Source organism: Drosophila ananassae, chromosome XR (genome assembly GCF_017639315.1).
Source record: "Drosophila ananassae strain 14024-0371.13 chromosome XR, ASM1763931v2, whole genome shotgun sequence".
NCBI classification, from domain to species: domain Eukaryota; kingdom Metazoa; phylum Arthropoda; class Insecta; order Diptera; family Drosophilidae; genus Drosophila; species Drosophila ananassae.
Window position 1 is genome coordinate 18763035 of NC_057932.1, and position 18830 is coordinate 18781864.

At 40.1% G+C, this 18830-nt stretch overlaps 1 protein-coding gene and 1 long non-coding RNA gene across 4 annotated transcripts; both read right to left on the reverse strand.

The window, feature by feature from the left end:
- Nucleotides 1-1760: 1760 nt before the first annotated feature.
- LOC26515445 lies at nucleotides 1761-3179 on the reverse strand. 3 transcript variants are annotated; one of them, XR_004310258.2, is made up of 5 exons: nucleotides 2979-3179; nucleotides 2738-2914; nucleotides 2248-2605; nucleotides 2139-2196; nucleotides 1761-2080 (listed from the first exon to the last, which is right to left on the reverse strand). It is a non-coding gene; the product is annotated as an uncharacterized LOC26515445 (long non-coding RNA). The 3 variants fall into 3 exon arrangements; XR_006507785.1 differs by having other exon boundaries at nucleotides 2248-2684; nucleotides 2738-2905; nucleotides 2979-3178; XR_001408261.3 differs by having other exon boundaries at nucleotides 2248-2684; nucleotides 2979-3177.
- Nucleotides 3180-3922: 743 nt separating this feature from the next.
- LOC123257684 lies at nucleotides 3923-7351 on the reverse strand. The gene is made up of 2 exons (XM_044717509.1): nucleotides 7203-7351; nucleotides 3923-4169 (listed from the first exon to the last, which is right to left on the reverse strand). The coding sequence occupies exons 1-2, from the start codon at nucleotides 7346-7348 to the stop codon at nucleotides 3923-3925; spliced, it is 393 nt and encodes a 130-aa protein (XP_044573444.1). The 5' UTR covers nucleotides 7349-7351.
- Between the last annotated feature and the right edge of the window lie 11479 nt (nucleotides 7352-18830).

Consider the following 18830-nt stretch of genomic DNA (forward strand, 5'->3'; position numbering starts at 1 on the left):
AGTTCGAAGGACATTTGAGTCCTGATTCCAAAAATGCATAGCGTTGCCAGATCGGGCCAGGAATGACCGAGATATGAGCTATAGAAAGTACACGTTTTTCAAATGCCCATATCTCGGCCATTTCTCATCCGATCTGGCAATGCCCTACATTTTCGGAATCAGCGCCCCAGAATTAGTCGAAATGCATCCAAAGATCGCCGAAATCGGACAAAAAAATTTTTCGCGAAAATCGAGAAAAAACGTGATGTAACCCCTTTCCATTTTTTCAAAAATCGGGTCGAAAATGAGTTGTTCGATTTCGAAAAACTAAAGATGCAGTTCGAAGGACATTTGAGTCCTGATTCCAAAAATGCATAGCGTTGCCAGATCGGGCCAGGAATGACCGAGATATGAGCTATAGAAAGTACACGTTTTTCAAATGCCCATATCTCGGCCATTTCTCATCCGATCTGGCAATGCCCTACATTTTCGGAATCAGCGCCCCAGAATTAGTCGAAATGCATCCAAAGATCGCCGAAATCGGACAAAAAAATTTTTCGCGAAAATCGAGAAAAAACGTGATGTAACCCCTTTCCATTTTTTCAAAAATCGGGTCGAAAATGAGTTGTTCGATTTCGAAAAACTAAAGATGCAGTTCGAAGGACATTTGAGTCCTGATTCCAAAAATGCATAGCGTTGCCAGATCGGGCCAGGAATGACCGAGATATGAGCTATAGAAAGTACACGTTTTTCAAATGCCCATATCTCGGCCATTTCTCATCCGATCTGGCAATGCCCTACATTTTCGGAATCAGCGCCCCAGAATTAGTCGAAATGCATCCAAAGATCGCCGAAATCGGACAAAAAAATTTTTCGCGAAAATCGAGAAAAAACGTGATGTAACCCCTTTCCATTTTTTCAAAAATCGGGTCGAAAATGAGTTGTTCGATTTCGAAAAACTAAAGATGCAGTTCGAAGGACATTCGAGTCCTGATTCCAAAAATGCACAGCGTTGCCAGATCGGTTGCGAAATGTCCGAGATATGAGCTATAGAAAGTACACGTTTTTCAAATGCTCATATCTTGGCCATTTCTCATCCGATCTGGCAATGCCCTACATTTTCGGAATCAGCGCCCCAGAATTAGTCGAAATGCATCCAAAGATCGCCGAAATCGGACAAAAAAATTTTTCGCGAAAATCGAGAAAAAACGTGATGTAACCCCTTTCCATTTTTTCAAAAATCGGGTCGAAAATGAGTTGTTCGATTTCGAAAAACTAAAGATGCAGTTCGAAGGACATTCGAGTCCTGATTCCAAAAATGCATAGCGTTGCCAGATCGGGCCAGGAATGACCGAGATATAAGCTATAGAAAGTACACGTTTTTCAAATGCCCATATCTCGGCCATTTCTCATCCGATCTGGCAATGCCCTACATTTTCGGAATCAGCGCCCCAGAATTAGTCGAAATGCATCCAAAGATCGCCGAAATCGGAGAAAAAAATTTTTCGCGAAAATCGAGAAAAAACGTGATGTAACCCCTTTCCATTTTTTCAAAAATCGGGTCGAAAATGAGTTGTTCGATTTCGAAAAACTAGATGCAGTTCGAAGGACATTTGAGTCCTGATTCAAAAAATAAACGAATCTGGCAACGCCACACATTTTCGTTGTCGCTACTTCCATGTCCACAGGATTGCATTGGTTTCCGTTATCCCAGGCGATAATTTTCAGCGTTGCCACATCGGGAGCGAAATCCCCAGGCGAATAAGTACAGCGTTGCTACATCGAGGAAGAATGTCCTTTATATGCCCCTGGATATAATTCTGAAAAGGGCTACTTTTATTGACCCTTAAATAAAACAAACAATCTATCACTCTTTTTAATGAACACTACAGAATACTACAGGTTACAGACTAAAAATAATTTAACTAATCTTGAAATAGGCCTCTTAAATAATGATATCTAAGAAGCTACTAGATTTTTTGAAAAAACTAATTGGAGGGGACCATGAGCCGTAACAGATTTCTAAAGGCATGTGCGACGACGTAATTTTGAAGATCTTCCTTTAATTGTGGGCGATGATCGTGGGGCTCCAAGCGTTCGCCTATGAAAAAGCCATGTTAACTCAACATACATATTGTGCCTAATAAAGATATACTCACATAACCCTACTGGGTGAACTGCTATAAAAGTAGCTTCATTGCATTTCATGGTTAGCAGCTGGAAAGAAAATAATATTAATGAAGGCCTGCCAGTTTCAGAATTACTCACTGGTCTTCCAAACGAAGTCGATAATATTTATGTTGCTATTTTCGATGCAGCTTGTCGCACCAATGTGCCAGGCAGACAGTGGAGGGACATGATGAACACATGTTTCAAGATCTCCGCAGGTGTGCATCCCCACCTGTCCGTCAAAGACAACCACGTGCTGGCGACATAAGTTCCTTGCTTCTGCGCATCTCCAGGTTTAGAATCGGATGGCTAGACAATCGTATCGTCATGCCCATCACATTCCATGTGTGTTTGTCCCAGCTCACTTACGTACTTAATGGTTAATCTTAGCATCCAAAAATATACATCAAAATAATAAAAATATGTGAACGTAGGTTGCTGCAAGCTCGAGCAGAAGCTGAATTGATTCAGAACAGCATTCGACCAAATTTTTCGTATTTGTAGACATTTTCCATCGAGTATAAGGTGGTTAAAAGCTAGAAAAATACAATAATACTAATATAGGCCACCTAGTTCCAGCAATACTCACTAGTTCCAGAATACATAGTCCCACGTCGCTGCGCAGCCGACTTTCGCAACTAACCAGAGGACAGCCGCATGCTGGCGACATGAGTTCCTTGCTTCGGCGCATCTCCAGGTTTACAATTCCAGATCCGACATGGTTTGGAAAACGGTGTAGGGGCTATCCGCACACATTCTTTGTGTGCTTGGCCCATGTAAAAAAAATGGAGGAGGCTCACGGGGACATGTATTTATCCAACAGTACTCACTTGGTAATTCTGTCCGGGCCCATGACCATCAGGGCGCCTTTCATTAGGTTTACCTCTTCGGCGCATCGGCGGGATGAGTTCCTTGACTTTTAACGCCTCCTGTTTAGGATTTCTCGGGTTTTCTTATTGTCAAAGTTAGCGTCTTCTCAGTGGAAAATGGCGTCAGTTGAAAATGGCGGATTGCGAGTGTTGGAAACTGGAAAAGTTTTGAGTGTTGAAAAGTGTGCTGTTAACGCAAGATCAGCTGTGCTGTTAAGCGCAAGATCGTACAGTGTGCTGTAAAGCGCACGATCATGTGGGTTGGGTAACGTCAAAATCTCATTTAAATTTAAAATTATATAGAAAATTTGTGCCAAAATAAACTTATTCAAGCAGAAAATACACACTTTACCCTTACTTGTGCGTGTAATAATAAATCTCAAAGTTAATCAAATGCATTTTGGCCTGCAAATGAAGTCGTAAGATCGCCGCTGGTCTTAAACAAAACTAACAACTTGCAAGCCAAGTTAGGAAAGAGAATTCTTGGTTAACTCCGGGGAAATACCAAAAATACTATAGAGAAAGTTCAACAAGGGTGGCAAGAGCCAAAAGCAGAAGCAGAACCAGAAGCATAGCATGCTGCTGACAATAAAAACAATTTACAAGTTTTTAGGGGGGGGAACACCATGCCCCAAAGGGATGCCACCACCGCCATAGTACCATCCCTCCCCCCTTTTTGGCTGCAACTGATTGATCCATCTACCAAAAAAAAAAATAAAAAGAAGAAACTTTTTTGAGTGTGTTTGGCCAAGAAGTCGGATCGGAAAAGTTGCCGCTCTTGCTGTTAGCAAGTTTTTAGCGCGAGTGCAACTGAATCACTTGCAAAAGTGCCCCAAAAGAGCCCCCTAAGCTATGCAGTATATATGTACTTACGTTTATATATATAGGAAATATATATAGCCCATTTAATTGCCGGACGAAACTCCATAAACATGGCCAGAATCCAGAATCCAGGACCAGGACCAGGACCAGGACCAGGACCAGGACCAAAGCCAAAGACAATGGCTTAGACGACGCAACGGCAATGGGCCCTCATGAGCCATAAAAGCGTCAAGCGCGTAAATTTTCACGCAGCCAACAAAGGCAACAAAAATGGCCAGAAACCGATAAAGCCCTAGATGAATGCGAAGAGGAAGAAGCTCAAGTTGGTAGCTGAAGTGGGAAAAACGAGAGAAAATCGGGAAAAACATTTAGTATTTTATACACTCAAGCAGGGGCTAACAAAAAAAAATAAATATTAAACGGAAATTGGCTTTCTAACATAAAAACATAAACATAAAAAATAAATACATTTTTTATGGGATATTAGAAATATTAGAAAATCTTAGAAACAAGCTTAAAAGCACCTCTGATTTCTACTTTTTAATTAATATTTAATTTAGGGCTAAAATATTTTTATTTAATTTTTATCTAACACCTATCTCTTTTTTGCTTCTTAAATTATGTTTTAAATGATAGTATATTTTTTAAACATTAAAATATAATATGTTTACACTTTATTTAATTCTATTATACTTTATTTTTATTTCCTAAAAGTCGAATATTTATTTTTATGAAGGTTCTTACCTAACTTAACCCTCAGATTATAGGAACCCTCTTCTTGTTTTATATTTCTTTTTATTATTTCCCTTTTATTATTTTATTATTTTTATATTTGGTATATAGAAGAAGCCGAAATTTATTTTAACGAGCAAAACTTTTGTCGGAAGTTGGCCAGAAGCGAGGCAGATAGAAACCGACTGGGATGAGCGGAAAGTTAAGCCAAGTTAAGAGGGCAAAAGGGGCGTGGCAATAGGGAGAGGGAGTAGGGCAGGGCAATCCCTAAATGGCAATTTGGCTGCCGCAGTCGCTGGCATTTTATTAACGCGGCTAATTCCATGCATGAAACGGAGAAACAAGAACAGAGCGAGAGGATGCCCAGAAGTCCCCCAACCCTGGGGGGCTGGTGGCAAGTCCTTCCCCCACCCCTCCCCTAAAACTGTCAATCCGCCCCCGCCTGGTCGTCATTCCTGTTTAGCTAATCTCTGACTCGGTTTTAGCCAGCACGTAACCAAAATCCAGATACACTTAAAGCCAAAGCCAAAGCGAGAGCTAAAGCTACTCTGGCACGCCCCCCTCTGAGGCAAGCGCCTCTGGCTTACACATAAAGACCAAAAACCAAAAAAAAAACAAAAAATAAAAAACTAAATAAAAATAAAAATGGAAAAGAAATGTAGGGAATATTGGAGGGAAAGCGGAATTTATAAATAAAAACGCTACAAATCCGCTTGGCTTGCTCTTCTCGCATCGCAAGAAAAATGCTGCGAAAAAGTTTGCGTTTTTCCGTTTCGTGTTCTTGGCATGCATTTTTAAGCTAACAGGACGGACAGGACTTCGCTCCCCTCCCCTCCTCTCACGGGAGTCGCAAGGATACCCTATAAACAACAAGGATTAGGAACAGTATGACATAAAAAAAAAAAAACTTTTTCTCAAAAGTTTTTCTTACTTTTTTTCTGTTATGTTGCAAAAAAAAAAAAAAAAACTTTCACTTCAAGTTATTTGACATTTAACTTCAAGAGAGACTTCCACTGTTTTTTTTAAACAATTTTTAAGGGGCTTTAGAGTTTAAAGAAATATTAAAACAACCCTTAATCCTGCTAACTATAAACGACAAAGCCCTCATTCCATACTCCTCATATGTACATAGTTAGTTTCTTTGAAATTTATGAAGCCCGAGGCCCTGAAAGTAGTGGCCTTTAGGAAGCTATAACTCTTATATATCCTCAGCAAAAAGAAAAAACCTCAGACCTGCATGCCATTAATTAAAACGCAAAAGAACGAATAACGAACATGGCTGGCAACACGGCGTATACGCAATATGCCAGTATAGGGTTTCAAAAAAAATTTAATCGAATGGATTAAAAGAGCAGACTAGTTGTGAGTGGAAAAAAAAAATGGGGAAAAAGAGATTGAGGAGAAAATCTGTGGAAATATTCTGTGTGTGGCAGGGAAAGTGCTAACTAATCTGCATAGCTGGCAAATTATCTCCCCCTCCACACCACTCACTGTTATCCTTCGTTATCCTGGCACTGTTCTGGTACTGTTCTGGCACTGATTTCCCCGCCATTTAAGCCTGCATGGAGAAGATCTCGTCCGTTGGAAAATCCTCCTGAAATTCTGCACTTGACAGCACTCCATTCAGTGTAATTCTGCATGAGAATTTTAGATTTTGGATTTTGACTCGGAATGTGAATGTGCAATGCCAGTAGCAGGAGGGTGTCTATCAAATAGGGCTAAAGGATGAACTTAGCTGGGGGGGTAGCTGGGGGGGTGGACAAATAGGTTGTCAAAAAATAATATTTTTAAGCAATTAATGTTAAATTAAATATATATTATTATTCTATTAAATAATAATGAAATAATCTATTAATTCAAACTATAATATCATATCAGAAACTATACTAATTATATTCTTGAAGTAATTGATTAAAAAATGAATTATAAATACATTAAATATATTATATTTTGATAGTTAAATATTTAATATATATTTTAAACTACATTTCTAGCTTAATAGTTACTGATATAAACTAAATTTATGATATAATAAGACTTAATAGAAGACAACTACAGAAAAAAAAATTATAACAAATTATATTTAATTTTAATAAATATGTTTGATTGCCCTGAATATTTTAAAAATGTTTTTATTATTTAAAATTAAACTCTTATTTTTAAAACTCTTCTCCCAGTGTAATCGCTAAGCGAAAAGGGTTTTCGCAGGATGTCTGACGGGATAAGGCGCGTTTAATTGGGGCTAACTGGAGGGGGGCAGAGGGAGCAGGAAATTTAATTGAAATGCAGGATGATGCCTCTCTGATCCAGCTTCCTGAATGCCCATCCCCAGCTATCCTTCCCAGCTATCTAATAACCCAAATTTAGCGCAGTGTCCTTGCCAGACGTTGTCCTGCAGCAAGTGTCACACATGCCGCATGCCGCATGCCACACGAGCACAACAATGTGATTAAAATGCAATTTGCTGCCATTTACTTTGAGCATAAGGCGAGGGCGAAATGCTGAAAAGCTGCTGTAAGCATTACAGAGAGGCACTGAGAGAAAAAAAGAGCTATCTTTAAGCTCTAAGATTGTCCTTAAAAAGTCCTGAATAGAATAGAATCCCCGAAGTACCGGTTATCATATACTCACCATTTGTGAGTCCTTTTTGATATATTTTTCTCTCTCTGTACCGTGGTGTTTATGTTGCATTGGAATTCCGACAAGAAGTCGGCTAACTGGCGTATCCTTGCGACCTCCTTGCCAGGCGTGTGTGCCTGTATGGGTGTCCTGCACATTCATTTCCGCTTAAAGTAGAGAAAATAATAAAATTTTATTATGCATTTGCCGCCTTGCCTTGAATGCCAATGGCGATGATGATGATGATAATAATGACAAAGGACGAATAACAGCAACCGGATGTCAACACTCTAGTAAGGGTGTATGTGTGTGTGCTTGCAATTTATGGGAATCAAGTCCTTTACTCACACAGTCAAGTGCTCCTCGTTGGAAATTCAAATTACAAAACATCTCCAGCTCCTGAGTTTTCATATAAATTTTTAGTTGAGGAATTTGAAGGCATAAATATTGAAAAGAAAAGGATGAAAAGGTTAGAGGAATGCGAGTCCTGTAAGGATAATATTATATTCCTTATTTTATAAAAACTATTCAAGTAAGAGATGCCAGTACTTCCCATTTAAATAAGAACCCTTTTTCAGAGCATGCCCCTGATTTCTCCCCCTTTTCTTGATCCTTTTTCCCTTATCCTTTCCCCCCCTCAGCCCAAATGATTGATGATGAATGATTGATGCTTGATTTATGTATTCCGCACTTTATTTACGTCTGGGGGCTGCACTTAAAATCCGCACCGAAAATGCAACAAAATTCCTCTGTGGGTGGCGGCAGTAACCCACAAAGTAAAGTGCGTTAAAGTGCCAACAGATTTGAAAGCTTGTCACTCACCCCCTCTTACCCCCTCTTACCCCCTCTCTTGCTACGAAATCAACCACCCCTATCCCCACAAAATGCCCACCCCCTTTTTGGTACGACTATGTAGAGTGTTTTGTGCTGCTTCGTTAGTCTGACAGCTTTTCGGTTTTCGATTCGCTTCGATGGTTCAGTGGCTGCCTGGCATCCTGACTGCCAGCCTGGCCCCATATCCTGCCAGTGCAGGACCTCTGCAACTGCATTTACTTCACCCCTTTAAGCTTTAATTAATCCAAGCAAAATGCCACACAAATTATGCATTCTCAACAGCAAATAATAAAGTAAATCGCTCCAAATGCAATTAATTAAATAGCCCATTAAAGTGCACAGGAAACTATAAGGTGGGAGTTGCCTTAACTTTTCCTCAAGTAACTGGAAGTATTTGGAAGTATCTATCAACTTCGAGGCTAAACTTTACCTTAAACACTCCAAATCTCGAGTGAAAACTTTGGACAGCGTATACTTAATAATATCACGCATACGCCGCGTGGCACAGACACGACAGCTGTCACTGCAAAGGCTGCCAATTAATTGCAAACTAATTGAAAAGTGGGCCCCAAAACGCAGCCTAAGCCCTCCAACTGACACTTGTCCGGCTGCGGCCTTGTGCATATTTCATTTAAAATCATCGATCGACCCCCAAAACCCCACTTTAATAGAGAATAAAATATTGAAATTGAAACTGAGAAACTGTAGAAACTGTAACTGAAAGTCCAACACTCACTGGCATATTTTTTTTTTCCCTGGGCAAACACTTGGAAGCTGACGCCTCAATGGAGGAGCTCTTATCAAAAAAGCAAACGCCAGCCAGCCAAGTGAGCTCCAGACGCGGCTCAAGTCCTTAGTCCTGAGTCCTTAGACCTCCGCAAGCTGAAATGCAAACAGCTGGGAAGTCGAGTTGAGTTCTTGCCCAAAAATAAATCATTTTAAGTAAATAGAGACTATTTAAATACTCTATTATATAGATTTAAAAAAAATATATATATAATTTTAAATAGTAAACTTATAAAACTTGTTTAAAAAAAGAAATATATATGCTTTCCTTTTTAAAATAAATAATAAAATAAGAGAAACCATATGCCCTGCTCTCTTATTTTATGGTGATGTAGTGTCCTTTTAGAGTGCATCAGGTTACTAGGATATCTATATATCTAATATATAGATGTATATTATCTATCTATATATAATATATATCTATCTTCCATATATTTTTATCTGCAATCCCCACATGTATCCCTGGCTGAGGAATCCCTGGCCGAGGTCATCGAAGTGAAATTGCAGTTGACTTTAAAATCGTTCATCCGGCAGATTGCCGCAGGACTTCTTTTTGTTTTTGTCCTTTTTGTTGTTGGTGGTGGTTGGCAGTAAAGACAGATTCAATTCTCTTGATTTACAAGGAAACCATAAATCAGGGAAGCTTTCATCTTTCCGTTAAGGCATTTGGCATTACCAATGCACTTTGACACATTTATTCTTTTTTGTTTTTGTCAATTTTTTATATCACCTCGAGTAAAAAATCAAACAACAAATCAAAGAAGCCCCAAGGTACACACTTCTATCCTGTATATAAAAAATAAGGATATTTTTGGTCCTTAAGAGTGAGTGAGGAAGGGGGAGGAGGAAAAAAAGGAGCCCTGGATTTGTACAAGAAGATGCCATTTGATAAACATTATTGTACATGTCCGACAATTTTTCAACAACAATCGGAGCGTGCCCAGGCATTTGATTGATATGGAAGGTCAAAGGACAGTAGAGGGAGGGGGAGGTGGGCGAAGGACTCTCTATACTCTATATAGTGGGCGTGGCAGTTTTGGGTTTCGAGAAACGATTTAAGGGGGATATAAATGACAAAGCATTTCGCTTTTGGCAGCTGTGGAAGTGATTGATTTTGGAATGGCAAGAAAACGACAACCTTTCTGGGGGGTAGTGGGTGGCAGGAGGCAGTAGGCAGTAAGCAGGGAGAAAGAGGAGAGAAAGTGTAGAGAAAGTGGAGAGAAAGTAGGGAGAGGAGAGTTGAGAGTTGTACTAATACTGGCACACATATTTAATTGCAGCAGCCGGAAATCGCACAAGCGTGAAACCATTTCACATCTGTGGCCGCCAATCAATTGATTTCCGCTCCTGCGACTCCTTCGAATCCTTCGACTCCATTTTTCCCTATCTTAGTCCTCAAGAAAAAGAATGACTTTACTTACAATTTTAGCTTTTCTGCACATTTTTCTAAGCAAAGGACCTGGAAAGGCCACTGATATTGACAATTACTACAATTATCCTTTAAAATTGGGGTTTAATGACTCTGGATTCGTTTTCTGTTACTTTTTTAAACTGAAAATACATTAAAGAAAGATATATAAGTTTGAGAAATAATAAGAATTAAATGTAATATAAATAATAAAACAATAAATATTTCTCACTAGTCCCTCGAAACTCTCCCACAAAACCGTGTCTAAGAAACCCCCAAAACCCCACTATCCTTAAAGGATAAAGAAGAAAGTCCTTCAATTACAACCTAATCCCGGTGGGGCGTCAATCTATTAGATATATTATTACATCCATGGATTATCTATATTTCCATACAAATGTGACAGATGCTGCGGACAAGTAGCAAGTCCTGACAAATGTGTCCTTTTCGGAGTGTATGATGATCATCGGGATGGGGGCAGTGGAATCAGTAACATCATCATCATCATCATCAATTCGTGTCCAGTTTGAACTTCCGGTTGGTGTCTTCCGTTTCTTTGATTGCCTTTTTTCGCCAGTGTGCGTGCGTGACCGTTGGTCGGGTCAGGATATGCCAGGATATGCCAGGAAGCGGCAGGATATGGCTGGATAGAACGAGGAACTGGGCCAACGCCGTGCTGGAATTGATTGAGCTGTCGACTGTTTGTCTTTCTCTCATTCTCGGCCTGGGTCTCGGTCTCGGTCTCATTCTCATTCTCATTCCTGCCACCTTCTCTGGAGATCCTTGTGGCAAACGTCCTTGGCAAATGCGTCGCATAATTAATTTTCACCATTGGCCCTCCGCCATTCTCCTTTTGGAAAATTGTATTGCGGAATTGGCCAACAATGGCGGACAAGTTGGCCGTTAAGAAATCGATAGAATTTGAATAAAACGAAATGATTTATTCATTCGAGCCAGGAGCCAGGAGCCATGAGCCAGTAGCCTCGAGTCCTTGAGCTTCCAGCCATTCCATATGTCGGCTAGCTAATCAGGATGCCATCAAGGATATTTAATGCCTCTTGCCCACATTTAGAATTCAGATTTATGCCGATTTGTTTATTATTTATGCAAACATTTTTACATTCTCATTATTCTCCCCTCGGCTGTCCATCACTGCCCACATAAATCATATTTAATTCACAATTTATTGCTTTCCGATTGCTGGAAATCAGTCAAGTTCGCAGTCAAGGCTGCTGTTTAGACGAAATTTCAGTTATTTGCCATTTGCGTCAGTTTTGAAATCAAAAATGAATTCATTTTTAATGTGGAAGCACTCGTTTTATTGTCGACCGCCTTTGTTTCTCCCAATTATATTGCCAACAGCCTAAACTCACTTTTTATTAATTTTAAAACCCATTCTTAACCCTTTGGGTCTGATTTTTAAACCCATTTCGGTAAACCAACACGAATTCAACGCTTCGGACTGCCTGTGGGTCCAGAAGCACTTCAGAAATTTTGAAAACTTATTCCTTCTTCGGGGCAGCCTCCTTGCCTTCCACCTCGGCACATCCCCAGCGAATCTTCGACATGGATAGCATTACCTCCTCCACCTCTCCGCCCCGATCTTGGTCCTTGGACTCCTCGAATGTCTCCTGCGTGGCCAGGCGGAGGGCGCGGGCCGCTCGCCTGGCGAAGACATTGCGGTTGAATAGTTGAATGTCCAGGAACAAAGTGGGGTTGGAGTGCTTCTCGAAAATGTCCCTCAACCGGTCGTCTATGGCGTCCCCGATCAGGACCGCGGTCTCCTCGCCGGTGATGAAGACCAGGCGAGGAACCGACGGGTCGGGGGTCCTGAAGGACTTCACGTCCCAGATCTCCACCTCGGACACCAAGTCGCCGTTGCGATCGAAGAACACCTCCACGTCGACAGGCTCTCCCGCTCCCTGGGAGTCGCTTCCCCCTGGCCCCGCTGTGGTCACGTCCTGCTCCAGCACCTCCCGGGGTAGTCCCAGCGAGTCTATGCCCTCGGCCGCTCCTCGCAAGTCCTGGTCCATCGCACGGATCCTCGACATGGAGGGAATCACCTCCGACTCCATCAGGCGCTTCAGATTGGGCTTCTGGGCGACCCGGAGGTGCAGCTGCGAGACGGCCAGCTTCTCGAAGAATTCAATCATCTCGTTCACCCTCTTCTGGTTCTCCATTGTCAGTTAGCTCGACTAGATCTCCCTCCAATTATGTTACAAAATCCGATACAAAATTAGGCAACTTATGTCTAAAGTCTAAACCGTTTGTGACGCTCTCGTGTTTGTGACTGGGATGTGTTTCTGGCTCTCGCAGCTGGGTCGCAAATTCGGATTTCAAGGCCCTCTCGATTCAGAAATTTTTCTAAAAAGCTAGTAAGTACAATGGGCCTGATCGGAGTTTAAGGGGACAAAGCTAAAATTTAATAAAACCATTTTTAATAATTTTTTTATTTAAATTATTTGTTTTAAAAATGTTTGAAGTCAATAGGGACTCTCTATATAGAATATAGACTCTAAAAAGTATATTCTTGGTGTAAAGTACAATGGGCCTGATCGGGTTTTAATGGGACAAAATTGAAATATATCATACAAATGTTTATTTTTCTATTTTTTAGTTTAAAACGCTTTAAAGCAGTGAAGCAGAGAACTCAGATTATTTTAATAATATTCTAGGGAGTAGATGTAGATGGCTTTTTATATTTTCTATATTTTCTATATATCTTAAATCTAATAGATAACCCCCTATACCTCCCACTTGTTTATGTTTCAATTAATTTCCTTAAAATGCAGAATAATCCCAGTTTGCTTAGAAAATAAATCCCGCCACAGACTCCATGTTCGAAAGAACCACTAATTTCCAATATTAACCCTTGTTGGCTTAAGAGTTTAGCCTCCTCAGCCCCTTTTTGCCACTCCCCCTTTTTGTGGTGCCACCACCCACACCACCCCTCCCTCCTTTTTGTCAACATAGTAGCTGCCTCCATTTTTTTCTTGCCCCATCTTCCATATGCCACAGATTTTGATTTTATGAGCGGCACATGGATGGCTGCCATTATGATTTTTATTTTTATGATCGACTTCGCCAGTCTTTGTATGTTTTGGGGGCGTGGCACTCATTAATAGACAGCCTCTTGCCCCCTACCACCCCCCTCATGCTTAATACATGGGCTTATGGAAAGGCATGGGCGGGGCAGGCTAAGAAAAGGGGGGCTCAAGTGGCTGGAGGTTTCGGTTTCAAAAACTTCAGACTTTTCTTTCCATTTTCCATTCGAAGGTCAGATCCGCCCATCCGCCCATCCGGCCACCCCTCCTCCTGGTTATCCCCACTTTTGGGCCACTTTCATGCGCGCTTTCGTGTCGCCATTGAGACATTTTGGCATCAAGTTTATTTTGTACGAATTTATGGGCCAAAAAGCTTTTGCTCTTCATGCAAATTTCCACAGCCACTTTGTAGGTGGATGTGGCATGTGGCACTGGTGGCATCTATAGGAGGCATCTATAGGAGGCATCTATAGGGGGGCGTGGCCAGGACCTAAATCAAGCTGAGTGCCTGCGAATGGCAATCAGCTGAGAATAATGGCGATTATATGTGAGGGCCAGGCCAGCAAAATGCGAATATGATTCCATCCGAGAACAGATAAAGGAAGGCAACTATATTAAATGGATAATTTAATCGGAATGAGAGCTATAGCTTATGGCTGTTCATTTTGTATCTTCTCCGAGATGGCATACATTTTAGGAGACAGAGGATCAAGTCAAGAAGTCAAAGAAGACAAATTATAAATATATGAAATATTATAATTAAATTATAAAGATGATTTTTAGAAACTAAGTGTTGAAAACTAAAGACAAGAATAGTCTACAGCCACTGTAGAGTTTCTTAAGTGTATGATACCCGGTACTTGCTAAATTTTCTAAAATAAATGTATAGAGTGGTGGTGAGTGGGTGTTGTGGGAGTCCATATCCCAAATACTATGAGAAAAATATATCCTAAAATTAAAATTAATAGAAAAATCCACCATAATCTTAAAAAATAGTTCAAATAAAAGACCTGCAATCCAAAAATCATAATTTAAGGAAATAATATCCTTCGTTTTATGAAGTCCTGCCGCCATAATTCGCAGATTTATTTTTTAAACGTGGCTATATGCCTGGATATGTTAGTATCTGATACTTTGGGAGAGTCGCTTCCAAGTGCCAAGGATACACCGCTCCTGGCAGCCTCCTCCTCCTCGTCTCATTTGCTATGCCATTTGGCTGTTATCCTTGCTGGGGGGAGGGGGCTGATTCGAGGGGGAAATGCACTGGGGAGGAGCACAGATGGGGGATGTGAAAAGCGGAAAATGGGGCCAGTTGTTAGATGCAATTTCCAGATTTGTGCGTGGGGGAGGTGGCTCCTCCCTCCCTCCCACACACACACACACTCCACCCATGTGAGTGTGCATAATTGAGGAGGACTTGCACAATCATCCTATCTCACTCTCACTCTCTCTCTCTCTCTATCTATCTCTTTCTGTGAGGCAGGAGGCAGGAGACCCCCTTGTTTTTGACGCCACTGTGCGTCCTTCTTTATAATTCAGAAACGTGCCGGGGAAAAAGCCAATTTGCTTTCAGGCCAAATCAAGCGTTGCTCAAAAGTACAAACAAAAATACAAAAAAAAACAAGGAAACAGAAACAAGCATTCTGGAAAATGAAAATGAAAATGAAACTCAAACTGAAACAGAAACAGAAACAGAAACAGAAACAGAAACCTGAAACACAACACTGAATTCGAGCCAAACAGAGAAAATGGAAACTGTGGAAAATTGCAAAATATTTGTTAGGACGTGACAACGGTCTCTCCTTTCTTGGCCAAACTCCTCCCTCCGGCTTGCTTTTTGGCCAATTTGCGACAGATGCTATATAGATGCCAGGCCAAAACCAGACCAGACCACACCAGACCTGGCCAAGAGCATCCAACGATGCCAACAATAAAACATACGAAATACGAAAAAATAAAGCTTGCCAAAGGGGGGGAACACAAATCTCATCCAGGACACGGGAAAAAATGAGTTTTAAGAGGGAGTTTATGGGAATTTTAGATATAAATAGTAAGATATAATATTTTTTAAGATTATATTATGTTTCTGTTGAGTAGAAACAAATATTTAAGTAAAAAGATGCTTCTTAAAAATAGTTTATAAAGTTTAGAGATCAAGGGAAGAGATCCGGATCAGCACTTTTAAGAGACTTCAAAATTAAATAATTTTAAATACAAAAAAAAAACAATTTAGAAACTAAAACTGTTAAACAAAAAATAGAAATTTAAAGCTTAAAAATAAACTGTTTAAGAAGTTATTTAAAACAATCTTCAAAACAAACAAGGAAACTGAGGCTTATTATCCTTAGCTTCTTTAAGATTTTGTGATAATTTAAGATAATTTTATTTTAACTAAAAAAATCTTTATAAATTATAAAATATTAGATCTACTAAAAAATATTTTTCTGTAGACTTTTCCTCACTCTGTCACTCTTTCGCTCTGTCTCTTTCTGTCTGTCTCCCCCCGCTCGAGAAGCGATAACAAAAATCCTTCGGCAAATTGTTGTGTTAACCGCTCAGCTACGTGAATTGCGGAGAAAAATACAAAGGACCTCTGGAGGGGCGGAGGGGCGGAGGGTCGAGGTGTGGTAATGGCGAGGCGGCATAGAAAAGTGGGCGTGGCCAGCTAAATGGCCAAAGGCATGCAGCACGCAATCGCTGGCGGACACTTCCGCAGATAACAAATGGCCGGGACAGAGACATCGTATTTAACTCAAAAATGTTGGCCTGGCCAACAAGGAGGAGGCCAACGAAAATAGCCAAAAGGATCACGCGATTTATTTTTGGCTTACACTATATCATTGTTTTAGGTTTTTTTTTTAGGTTTTATTTTTGTTTGCATTTTAATACATAATTAATTCCTGGAATAAGTTGGTAACAAGTTTATTCAAAGAACTGTTCTATTTTTCTCTCAATTTTTTCAACATTTTTCTATAAGACTTATATAGAGAATAAGCTGGTGATCCTGAATGTCCTGATCAAGGACATAAGTACCTTATAGGATTGGATAGATCTCCTTTTAATAAAAGAGTAGAAAAATAGTAGAAATAAGCTCTTTAGGGGGAGAAAATAAAGTAGCTATATACAATATAAAGTTTTTACATTTAAATAAATTAGATATGTTTTAAATGAATAAATAAATAAATAAAAAAATAAAATAAAATATAGATTTAATAATTTTTAGAAATAAAAATATCCTCCCAGAGTAAAGCTACTTGAAGTGAAAACAAAACAACCTCCAGCTATTTATGAGAAACATTTTTAGAACCATGTCTATTTGCAATTCCCACACGTGTCCGGCTGGGGCACCTTCAGGACCTTAAGGACCTCAAGGACCTCACTTTAAGCGACCACAAATGTACGTGCGTGTGGGTGAACCCATTGTGTGTGTGTGTGTGTGTGTGTGCCTGTGTGTGGTTGTGCAAGAGGTCACGTGCTTCCGTTTAGTTTGCATATCGCAACATCGCACTAAACTCCCTGGAAAGTTGAGGGCACGCACCCCGAAGGCATTTCTGGCCAACTTTCTCCCACTTTCTCTTGTTTCGTCTGTTTTTTTTTTGCTCTGATGTCATAAAGAGCCGTTTTTTTATTTGCTTTTTTTGGCCTTTCAGCTTCCTCTTTGGGCCTAATGTCCGAGGCAAACACGAAGCTTGCCACTTTGATTGGAATTCCGTCATAAATCAGTCCGATTGCAGCCCACGTGGCGTATGCGCAATGTTGACGCTTCACTTTTCAACTGCAATTAGCAGCAGGGTTCAGTTTTGGGGGGGGATTAAGGTGGTCAGGGGGTGGGGGGCGTATCGAAGGGGGTGTGGCACTCACAAAATGTAACAAGGGGGGGGAGACAGTTTGTAGAAACAGCTGGAGTCCTGGACACAAAAGTCCAGGCGCCACACTGCCACTCTAAAAATTATACAAATAATACGCCTCAATTATAAAATTCCAAAAAAAATATAACTAAAAAACTAAACCAAAAACAAACTAAATACAAATTAATTAACATATTTGAATATTTTAATTTATATTTTTTAAAATTTTTACTTCAAAACACTAGATATTTTTCGCAGTGCCTTTAAACGCACACGTGTATCCATTCATTTGTTTGGGCAGCAGTTGGCCGTGCCATGGCGTGTGTCCTGGCATGTCCTGAGTGTCCTGTCCCCAGCATGTCCTTCGGCTGATGTCAGAGAAGCTTTTAGTGGCCACAAATCACAACGCGAACGGCCAAACGCGAAATGGCGAAATTTTTTTCGCAAACAAGCAATCCCAGCTGTGCGAACAATGACGTTGTTTGTCTAGTTTTTGTCGAAGGATCGGGGCCGGGAAGGACATTCTATCCACCTCACCCCCCTCCCTCTACTCATAATACACACAAAGGCAGTTACACACCACATACATAAATGGGGCAAAAAGTCCCGCTCATTATGTAGCCCCCTGGGGACATTATTCATTTATGCATTGGCCGAAGCCAAAGGCGCGTCAATAAAAATTTTCTCGCTCATTAATTTTTATTGCATACTTTTTGGGGCGTTTTGCTTTCTGCATTTGTATTTGTTGGTACTTAATATATTATGTATTTGTGTGTCTATGTGTGTGTGTGTGTGTTAGCAATTAAGCTGAACAAGGCTGAACAGTTTTTGGGGCCAGCCAAAATGTGGGCGTGGCCAGCATAGCCTCAAGGGCTGCAAAGTTTAATTAAATGGGCGGGGAGTCGGGGAGGCGGGCAAATCGCTACGCCACCATAACGATTATGATCCCGATCCCGATGTTGGAAACATAATGACCATGGCTATATAACCTCTAGCTACACTGGGGGGAAACTATTATATAATATATATTATGAATTAATTTATTTTCATAGATTTTTTTGGACTTATTTTAAGGTTTTTATTTATAGGTTCTTGTTCCATCAGTATATAGTTTTAAGAATATTAAAAAAATAATATAATTAGATTTTAATTTTTATAAAGCATAAAATATGAAATTTAAATATTTAATATGCATATTTTTCCCCACAATAATTTAATTTTTAGAACAGTTTTTTTGAGAATTTGACAATTATGTCATATAATGATATATTTTTTTTCTTTCCGTGCATTATCCTGTCTCGGACGGTTGTTGCATTTTGCCAAAATTCCGTGTCAGGACATGCCAGTGCGCCCATTAATATCCCATTGAAGTTGCAACTAATTAAGAGGGGTTGGAGGGTTCAAAGGACATGAGGCAGGGGCAGAGAAGGACTAAAGTGAACTGAAAGGACACCGCATAAATGGTTTCTCATTAAAAATTAATTGAAACAGCCACAGGGACATTAAGAATCTGCAGGATGCGTGTATATAGCCAGTATTAAGCTCGTTTTTGCAAATTGATGGCCAAAAGCGGAATGGCTCTGCCAGAATTGGCCGAAATAAGACCATAATGTGAATATATATTTTTTAAAGTTTATTTTATCAAAGAGTTTGATGATTAAAAGTAAGCTCTTTTGTATTTTTTAGTTATTTTTTTATGAAAAGTGATTAATATTGTTTT

What these genes read in the sequence shown, in the direction of transcription:
- LOC123257684 (XM_044717509.1), bottom strand. Translation starts at nt 7,348, where the DNA reads ATGTGCAGGACACCCATACAGGCACACACGCCTGGCAAGGAGGTCGCA. An exon ending in TCAAAAAGGACTCACAAATG is followed by an intron (nt 4,170 to 7,202) that starts GTGAGTATATGA and finishes TTCCCACTTCAG; the next exon opens with CTACCAACTTGAGCTTCTTC.